General features: G+C 43.3%; 1 protein-coding gene across 1 annotated transcript; it reads right to left on the bottom strand.

Annotated features, from left to right (window-relative positions):
- Positions 1-61: 61 nt before the first annotated feature.
- Positions 62-6979, bottom strand: LOC106943594 (GTPase IMAP family member 8-like). Its single transcript, XM_015026899.1, has 3 exons — positions 6028-6979; positions 4103-5314; positions 62-3057 (listed from the first exon to the last, which is right to left on the bottom strand). Exons 1-3 carry the CDS (start codon positions 6632-6634, stop codon positions 1490-1492), a joined length of 3387 nt encoding a protein of 1128 aa, XP_014882385.1. The 5' UTR covers positions 6635-6979; the 3' UTR covers positions 62-1489.
- Positions 6980-10187: the final 3208 nt, after the last annotated feature.

The raw sequence follows: 10187 nt of genomic DNA on the forward strand, positions 1-10187 counted from the left end.
AGAAAATGTTCCTGGTTGCAGCAACAGTTTATATAAAATTAAAATTTATCACATTTTTAAATCCAAAAAGGTTTAAATATTCTTACAGTTATTCAAATTCAGAGCTAAAACTGCAGTTTGCTGCAGAAACCAGAGACAGACTGTTGGTTCAGGTAGAGAGAGCCCAGTGTGTCCAACAGTAACTCCAGCGTCCATTATGTCCTTCATGTCCAGCAGTGACTCTGTCTCATGGTTTCCACCATCAGGTCTTCTGGTTCTGTTGGGTCAATAGAACCCGGGTTTTCAGAGCTGAATTGATGCAGATTTTATTTTAATTACAACATGGAACAAGTCTTTAACTAGGCCAGTCAGATCCAGATGGACATCAACCTTTTCAGAACATTTATCCCATCAAACATGAGGTGTGATATCATGATGAAAGTCTAATTTGGCACAAAACATGTTTAACTATTGAATATTAAATAGTGATTACATGTAAAATCAATAATCAGCCTCTGTTAGTGGGTCATTCTGCACATTCTTCAGATATTAATCTCCTCAGATATTGATTTCACTCAGTCATGTGCAGCTGATCAGAGCTGCTGGTTTGTTAAATAACAGATGAAGCTGGTCAGATTGGTCAGCTGCACATCCACAGCTCAGATCTGGACCCGACTGATTTACAGGCTGAAGAATCAGAAAAATGCATCAATAAGTTTCTGCAGAAACGTGCAGACATGTTTAACCTGCTGCAGCTTCAGGAAGAAGCGATGAAACGATCCTGCTGTCGTCCATCTCTAGTGGAAACAGTTTCTGGTAAAACCGTCCACAGCTGGTAGTAACTAGTTATCTTTACTCAGTTACTTTTACTAAGTAACCTTTTGGAAAAACTGTTTCCATTTAGGAGTGAATATAATAAAGTGTCATTTTTTCATTTAATATCATGAAGATTTATCAGAACTCACTTCGGTGAACGTTTTGGATCCTCATCTGGTAACGTCACTAAATGAAGACCAGACATGGTTAACCAGTAGCTGGTGGGATTTTTTACAGTGTTTCTGGTTCTACTGGTTCTGAAAACTCTTCCTGGTTCTCTGCTCTCTCCGTCTTCTGATTCTGATCCATGTTAGGAAAAGTTCTGCTCAGTTTGAACCGGATTACAGCCTGATGTTTATTCTTCATGATAAACATCAAAATATATTTGACCAAAAACAGAGAAACTTAAACCTCCAGATCGGTTTGGAGTCCATCAGGAAGGAGTTTACTGGAAACTGCCAGGAGAGCGCACACCTCCAGATTGCGCCAGGCCCTGCTGTGCTGGTTGCTAAGAGACCAAAGTAAATCAGAGTTGTGCTGAGGAAGAATATTGTAACATCCTCAGAGTGTGAAGAGTCTGAGCGGCTCGTTGAAGAGAAGCTCCTTCATCGTCAGGTCTTCCTCCAGCCGTTGTTGTTGCTGTAAATCCTCAGGCCGGTCGATGGAGTGGGTCCGGTCCCTGGACCAGAAGCTGTCAGGCGATCAGGCATCGGTTCTTGTACTTGTCCTTCATCGCCTTCAGCTCTCTCTCCTGGGCGTTCTTTAGCTCTTCCATTTCTCTCAGCTGCTTGTCTTTGTGCTCCAGCTCTTCTTTCAGTCGTTCCTCTTTGTGGACCAGCAGGTTGTCCAGCAGTTTGTACTCTCTCTGCCGTTTCTCCTCGTTCTCCTGCATGTCCATCCGGTGTTTCCGCTCCAGGTTCTGGATTTCCTCCCGGTGTTCCTCCATCAGACCAGCGAAGTTTTCCGTGTATTTCTCCCTGAAGTCGTTGTGCTCCTCTGCTTGCTCTCTCGCCTCCTCTTGGAACTTCTTCCTGATGTCGGCGGCTTTCTTCTCGTACTTTTCGTCCAGATCTCCCAGCTTTTTGTCCTCCTGTTCAGTCTGTTGTTCAGACGTCTTTTCGGTCTGATCGTAATACATCTGCAGCTGTTTGAGTTTTATTTCAGCCTTTTTCCGTCTGCTCTCATTCTCTCTCCTTCGACGTTCCCAGTATTCCTTCAGCTCCTTCTTCCTGTTCTCTTGCTCTTTCCTCGTACTTTCCTTGAGTTGTCCCAGTAAACTCTTCTTCTCCAGATCTGCTGTAGAATCCATTTTTTCCTGCAAATCTTTCAGTTTTGCTTCAGACTCCTGATTTTCCTTCTCCTCCTCTCTCTTCTTCTTCCTGTCCTCTTCATCCCTCTTTTCCTTCTCTTTCCTTATCCTCTCTGTCTCGTTGGTCATTTTAACCCTCGCTTGTTCCAGTTGTTTTAATGTTTCTTCTCTCTGACTTGCCAGCGCTGCCTTTTGCTCCTCCATCGTCTCTTGCAGCTCTTTCATTTCTTTGTCCCGTTGTTTCTCAATCTTTTGCAGCTCTTTCTGCATCTCCTCGTTCTTCTGTTCCAGGATTTTCTCCACCTCTTTCTGGATCGCCGCCTCGGCCTCCCTCAGCATCTCGTTGGTGAAGCAGCCGCCGCCGTTCTTCTTCACCATCTGCTCGATCTTTTCCAGCAGCCCAGAGACCTGCTGTGCTTTGCCTTCTTTGTCGTAGTTGTTGAAGACGTGGAACCGTCCTCCGCAGTCTTCGATCAGGTTCTTGATGTGATCGTCTCCGTTCTCGATGTATTCCTCTACAGATATTGAATGATGTTCTAATGAGTCTCCCTTAGTGAACAGGATGATGGTGAACTTCTCAGAAGTCTTTCCAAAGACCCTCTTGACCAGTTTTAATGTGTCCTTCTCCTCTGCAGTGAACCTGCTGATCTGCAGCACCAGCAGGAAGACGTGTGGCCCCGGAGCCAGGAGGCTGATGCACTTGGTCATCTCCTCGTTGACCTCCTCGTTGGACAGGCTGGTGTCAAACAGTCCAGGCGTGTCGACCACCGTGACCGAGCGGCCGGCCACTTCGCTCTGCGCTTTCTGGCAGTACTTGGTGACAGACTTCTGGAGAGCTTGAGCTTTGAACTCCTCTCTTCCCAGGATGGTGTTTCCGGAGGAGCTCTTCCCACAGCCGGTCTTCCCGATCAGGACGATCCTCAGAGTGTCTGGGGTCGGCGGCTCATCGGCTCCTGGAAGGAAAAGAAGCCATCAGGTTTTTAGTAGAAGCCCAGGAGTCAGTGGAACATAGGAGGGCAGGTTGGTAGAAAGGATGTGAACTTCTGATGTACGTTTACCAAATGCACCCTGGGTTTTATTTCAAAGGTGAGTCTGGGCATTAATGGAAAACCTTTGTGCTTTAAAGCAACTTGTTATCCACCTTCTGTCACAAGATCATGATCAAGATCATGAAAGCTGCCAGGGGGTGCTGCTGAGCCATTCCTGTTCTGACTTTGTGAAACTATTAAAACACGTAATTTTCACCCAGTTCTGATCGTCCGCCGAGTTTGGTGAGTTTTTGTTTAGGCCTCCAAAAACCAAACTGATTTAACGGGAAGAAGAAACAGATAGATAGACCTTCTCAGGTTGTTAGGGCAATTAACACACTTTAGCATTAGCATCTGCTAAATACCATGTTTGTGCAGCTTAGCTGTAGCAGCACTAATGTTGATGCTTTAAGCCGGTTAGCACAGCTAACTCTGCTTTTAGATTTATCTGGTTTAGCCACATCAGTGGGTCGACAGATAAAAGTTAAACTCCTCCACCAGGAGGTCGACTGCCCTCTGAGTACACAGGGGTGAGCAGCATTACAGCCTCTGCTGCCCCCTGGAGGCCATGGGAATAGTGCATCTTCATTCAGACTTGAATAGTTTGAATTTCCTTCCTGATTCTCCCTTTTCAAAATCTTCCAGGAGAGCCGATGCAAAGTAACGTAATGGGAGGATTTTGTTGTTTATTGTGTTTTGTATTTATCACTTAAAGCACTTTGAACTGCCTTGTTGCTGAAATGTGAGATTCTAATGAGCCTGACTGCAGATGGAGGAGGTTCTACCTGCTAAAGGAGGTTCTGGACTGGACTTTGTTTTTTACCCTTTTCTACGTTTTCTTTGTATAATGAGTTTAATGAGTTTTTCCACATGAGGTTGGAATGAAGTAATTCTAAAACGTGTCATAGATCAGATCTTTCTGATCGATGGAAAACTCAGTATTTGTTTTTAATGAGTGGATCTCACTCACTGCTGATGTTGGTTTTCCTCTTGAGGTTCTGAACTTCTTCCTCCAGATGAACAATGTTTTTATCTTTTTCCCAGATTTTTTCTGCTTGAGCGTTGGCGTGTATTTTGGCTGTGTATCCGTGTTGCTCGTCTTCAGACATGATGTTTTTCTCTATGACACGCAGCAGCTCTGGGATCTTCTGCCTGTCCTTGACGTTCAGAACCACATATCTTCCTCCGCAGCTCCGGCAGAGATCCTGGACGCCTCTGCTTTCCCTGATGAAGCCGGTGACAGCTGGAGCTGCAGGATCCGACTCCACAGCGAACAGGATCATGGTGAAGTCATTGACTCTGGAGCTGAATGTGTCCTGGATGGTGTGTAACTCTCCCTTGTCTTCATCAGTGAGGGGACCCACAGGTAGGACCAGGATGAAGGCGTGGACACCCTCAGGGTCACAGAGGGAGACACACCTGAAGGATTCCTCCATCACTTCCTGCTGAGCTTTTCTGTACAGTGAAGGCATCTCCAGAATGGAGACCCAACGGCCACACACCTCTCCTTGGTTCATGATGATGTCTGAAGGGTTGGAGACCGAGTGAAGCTCTGTCTGGCCCAAAACGGCCTTCGCTAGTGAGGCCTTCTCAGCGTCTCTGGTCCCACACAGAACCAGGTTTAAGGTTCTCCTGTGAGGTCCAGGTTCTGGGTCCATGTTCTCTCCAGCGAAGGTGAGGTAGACTCCCTTGTTGAGGTGCACGGTGGCCTTCACCTTCCTCATTAATGCCCTCTGGTCGTCTTCATGCATGTTGTACTGCCGTTCATCACAGTCTCGGATGAGCTGCTTGACTGGCCCAGATTCGATCTGTTCGTGGGTCTTGACCACCAGCGAGTGCTGCAGAGCGTCCGGTCCGAGCAAACTGAGGACGGCTGTGAGGCTTTGACTCTTCCTCTGTGAGAATGATGAAGGTTTGACCAGCAGCAGAAGGACGTTTGGTCCAGGATCACAGAGTCTCACACACTCCTTCATTTCTGCTTTGATTTTTCTCTCAGACATGTGGAAGAAGTTTGGAGTTTTAACCACCGTCAGTGAATATCCTCTCCACTCTCCGTTAGCAGCTGCACATTTAGGAGAAGTCGTCTTGTAGAAATGCTCTCGGCCTTTACCAAGGAGAAAGTTCCCCAGTTTAGTCTTCATCTCTTCACTTTTCCCAAACAGAACTATTCTGAAGGCAGAACCTGAAACACAACAAACCAACAAAAAACAGTTTAGACCAAAATAGAAACAATCAGTTTATCAATAAGGTATAGAGAGAATGGATCTAGAGTATAAACTTGTTGAAAAAACGTCAATTAACAACCAAATATGCTTTTACTGGACCAGAACTTAGTATTGGAGCTAGCCTAACCTGCTAGCATAACCTGCTAGCATAACCTGCTAGTTTAACCTGCTAGTATAACCTGCTAGCATAACCTGCTAGCCTAACCTGCTAGCATAACCTGCTAGTTTAACCTGCTAGTATAACCTGCTAGCATAACCTGCTAGCATAACCTGCTAGCATAACAGTAGACAGACATCTTCACATTAATATCTTTCAAAAACATTTTTATTGTCTTGTAGTGAACTTGACTTGCTGTTATGATACTTTTACTCAGCTTATTTCCTGTTTGCTGTTTAAAATCTGCATTTTGTTGTTTTAATCTCTGTTTCATGTCATGATGTTTGGTGTAAATTGTGAAGCACTTTGGTCTACTGCTGCTGTTTTAAACATATTTGAAATTACTCTGCCAATTTTAAACTCTGGAGTTAGTTTCAGGTTTAGGTTCTGGTCTAATTAAAGACAAAAACCAAAACATGGTGCCTATTTTTACCAGTGAGTCAATAATGGCCAATTCTGGTTTAATGGAGGAATGAAGTTTCATGTAACAAAGGAAACTCATTCCTTACTCACTGGAAACCTGGGGGTCCATCGATGTCTGTTCCTCAAATTTCTCTGAGCTGACTCGTCGTCCTCTGTTCTCTGTCAGAGGTTTTTCCAAAAACTGCCAGATGTCAGAGAGTCTGGTGGTCCTCCTCCACATAAACTCTCCTCTGCAGTTCCTCACCATGGCCTCTAGGGCCCCCAGACTGGCAGGGTTTTGTCCGGGAGTCTCTCTGGGTGTCTTCAGAACCAGCGAGTGAGCAAAGGACTGGTCACTGATATGCTCCAGGATCCTGCAGAGCCTGTCTCTGTGGTCCTCTGTGAAGCTCTCAGGCTGCAGAACCAGCAGGAACAGATGAGGTCCAGGAGCAGAAAGTCTCATGCAGCGTTCGATGTGCTCCATCAGGTGGAACTGGGAGATGTTGGGCAGCAGCAGATTGGGAGTGTTGACGATGACCAGGCCTTTCCCCATCAGCTGTCCTCTGAAACTCAGGCAGGTTTCTGGTTCCACCTCGGTGTTGAACTGGGATTGTCCCAGTAGGGAGTTTCCAACCTGGCTCCTTGAAGACCAGCTGTTCCCCATCAGAATGATCTTCAGTGGGGAAACTGAAGAACAAGACAGGAAACTTAGAAACATTGTCCAGTTTCTGGTCCTTCATTCATGTTGGTAACTTTTCAGAAGCTTTGTTTGCATCTGCGCAGGTTCTGATTGGAGTCTGTGTGCATGTAGTGCCACCTACTGGCCAACTAGTGTAAGTGGAGCAACAACCAGAGGAGCCCAACAACAAACCAGTTCAGTTTATTTACATCAACAGTTCAGATGCTCCACTGAAACTGGATATCCATGGTAAATGGTAACTAGCCAAAATGGCTGCCACTGCCACATGTGAGATTAGGAAAATTATAGAAATATGAATATAGATTAAAGCCTATTGGTTTCAACAGAGGCTGACAGCCTAAAGACATAAATGTTGCCCAACGTGTCTTAGCATCATTCTTATGATCCACCTGAGGCTGAAGAGGCGACTTCCTCCCAGTTTTAGCTAAATGTTCGTTTATGTTTATAATAATGTTTTAATGTTTTACTCCTTTTGGGGGATTTGTGGATTTTCTGTACTTTGCTGTGACGATACAGTCATTTTCCTCTCACTGATAAAGATTCACTGATAAACTGCTTAGACCAAGAAACTGAGGATGAGAAAAGTTAACAGTCTGAACTTGTGCAGAACTTTATCAAGTCCAAAGTGTTTCACACTAAAGTCAGACATTCACTGTTGGTGATGAACTGCTGGGTAGCAGCAACTTTAACTCATTTATATTCAGAAACTAACAGCTTTGTGGTTCAGGAGTCCAGCAGCAGTGAGTCTCCAGTTTTAACACACCTGAGACACACACACACCTGAGACACACACACCTGAGACACACACACCTGAGACACACACACCTGAGACACACACACACCTGAGACACACACACCTGCATTCAGGGCAACACTTCCTGTTTTCACATTCAGTAAAAGCTTCAGAAACGCAGATAAACACCAAACCTCCAGACCTGCAGATGGACCATCAGCTGCAGAAACATGTCAGATCAGGACTTACAGGTCAGAGGGAGACCTCTGCTGGCCAAACGAGGCACTTCATAAAAAACTGAGAGAGAGAGAGAGAGAGAGAGAGAGAGAGAGAGAGAGTTTTCTGTTAGGTCATTCAGATGCATTATGGGAAGTTTATGTGACGTCATAGAAAGCCAATAAAGCTGGACTCTATAAAATCAGGGTGGAGACGATCTCTGTGACTTTGCAGCCATTCTCGGTTTTTGTTGCTGTTGATCCTTTTTAACACTAGAGGGCGCAGTGACATGTTTTCATGCTGACATCTCATTTTTTTCCAGATGCAGGTTTTTTACCAGCAGCAAACTGGAATAAATGTTGATGCATTTGGAAACAGAAGTTATGATCGAATAATCACTGAAATAAAGCAAGAAGATAATTTAAAAACATTTTGGAGAATTTAGGATCACAAACATTTTAAAAAGTGTAAAAACTGAAGATTCAGGTCAGAAAATCTGATTTTCTTTAACTCTGCAGGTAAAACTGAGTTCAGGAAATACAAGTTTTAATCATTTGTATTAAGGTCTGTTTAAACTAACAGAAGCTGTGATATCAGGCAGAACATTATGACCGCTGACAGGTGACATGGATAATACTAACAGATTTTAGGCAGCTGGTCATAATGTTATGCCTGATCAGAGTAGATATATGAGAAACAGAATGTACATAGATCTGTTTAAATAGAGAGACAGTCTGAACTCACCAGCTGCTTCATCCATCATGATCCTTCAGGAAACGACGAGGAGAAACTGAGCAAACAGAAATATTTAAATTTACAATATCAAAGGTTCTGAACTGATAAAATGAGCTTTTATTAAGTAATTATTTAAATGTTTAACCTGTCAGCGTCTCAGATGTGTTTGAAAAACATCCTGGAGAAGAAACTCTCCTGAATTATGCTTTTATTTTGAAAGGATCCCCATTAATTGTTAATATTTCTCAGGTAAGGTGACATTTTTCTCCTCATCCCAACATGCAGAGGTTGGTTGTGGATCAGAACTCCATAAATCAGAATTTTAGATGATTTCAGATTTTCATTAGCCAAAGTTTCAACAATAAAAATGATCAAACCTGCAGACTGAACTCTGGAGGATCTGGTCTACAGACTCACCGGCTGTCTGGACATGCAGACGTTGAATTAAACTGAGAGCTGAATCAATAATCCATCATTTAAATAATAAGTTCAGACAAATTCATGTCGGTTTTCCCTGCTGACAGACGGACTGAACTCTGCTCTGACCTTCTGGTTCTGTTTATTGCATTCATCTGACTTTATAATTCAGTTTTATTGATGCTATAAGAAGCTGTTTTGCTGTTGATTCTGTTTCTGTTTGAACTTTGATTATTTCCTCCTTTATGAAGACGAAAACAGAAACAAGTCGATTTGTTCTTCATGTTTCCATCTGATTCTAGGAGAAGGAATAAAGTTCTGGAGATGATTTTGGATCCAAACCAGAGAAAATTCAGACACAAAATCAAACAGAAAAAAAGCTGTAAAAGTTAGAAAAGATTTTAAAAGTTTTCATTTAATATTTTATTAAACTCACCAGAAATTGTTGTAACATCATTTTGACTTCATGTTCAACTTCACCAAAGATCTGCCTGACAGGAGGTCAAAGGTCACAGGAGGCGGGGCTTAGGAGACACAGGGACAGACAAACTGACCAATCAGAGGCCGGCGTCTGAGAGGAAACGTTTTTATTTTTCATGATTTAAATCAATGTTGTTTATATTTATCTATAATAATCAGACCTGCAGCTGATGGAAACACTGAACAGGAATATGATCCCAGATTTATTAAACTTTATAACATTTATGAAGAAAATAAAGAAAAATCAGCAGCGTTTTTAAAGTGGTGTCCAAACTGAGGCACGGGGGCCGTCTGTGGCCCTCAGGAGGATTTTATGCAGCCTTGAACGCAGCCACAGCTTGGAGCCAATTTAACCGACCAGCAGAGGAAGTTCAACAGTTACAGAAATCTTTATTAGCAGTGATGCATTCTGGGACGTTTCCTGCTGTTCCACCTGAACGCCTCACAGACTCACCTTCATCTTCACCTGAAACTTTTCTAATGTTTCAGCATCAGATTAATTATTAATGTTCTGCTCTGCAGCCCTGAAACAATCTGTCTCTCCCAGATTTTAGTCGTATCAGTTTAGATATTTAATAAAGTTTCATCTTTTTTCTCATTATTTCATAATTAAAAGTTTTAGTTTCACTAGAGAGACCAGTCTGCAGTTATGAATCAAAACCTGGAATTTGTTTCATTTCATCATCCTCCCTTTAAGAACAGGGATTATAAACATCCTGATTGATATTTTTAATATTTCTGGCTGTTTTCATGCTTGTGCTCCAGCCACTTCGCTCTGGTTTCCTGCTGGGAGGCGGAGCTTCGTTACCGACCTGCTGGTACCAGACTGGACCCAGAAACTCCTGAGAAAATCGACTAAACCCTGAGATTTCACTCTGATGTCTTCAGAACCTGAACCGGGTCGGAGCCAGGACTCAGGATGATGATCGGTTTATAGCTGAACAAACATCATAAAAACAGCAGAAAAATGTCATAAAAGCATCAAACAGT

This window comes from Poecilia latipinna, unplaced genomic scaffold (genome assembly GCF_001443285.1).
Source record: "Poecilia latipinna isolate Pla-1442-1.1 unplaced genomic scaffold, P_latipinna-1.0 Scaffold5525, whole genome shotgun sequence".
Taxonomy (NCBI): domain Eukaryota; kingdom Metazoa; phylum Chordata; class Actinopteri; order Cyprinodontiformes; family Poeciliidae; genus Poecilia; species Poecilia latipinna.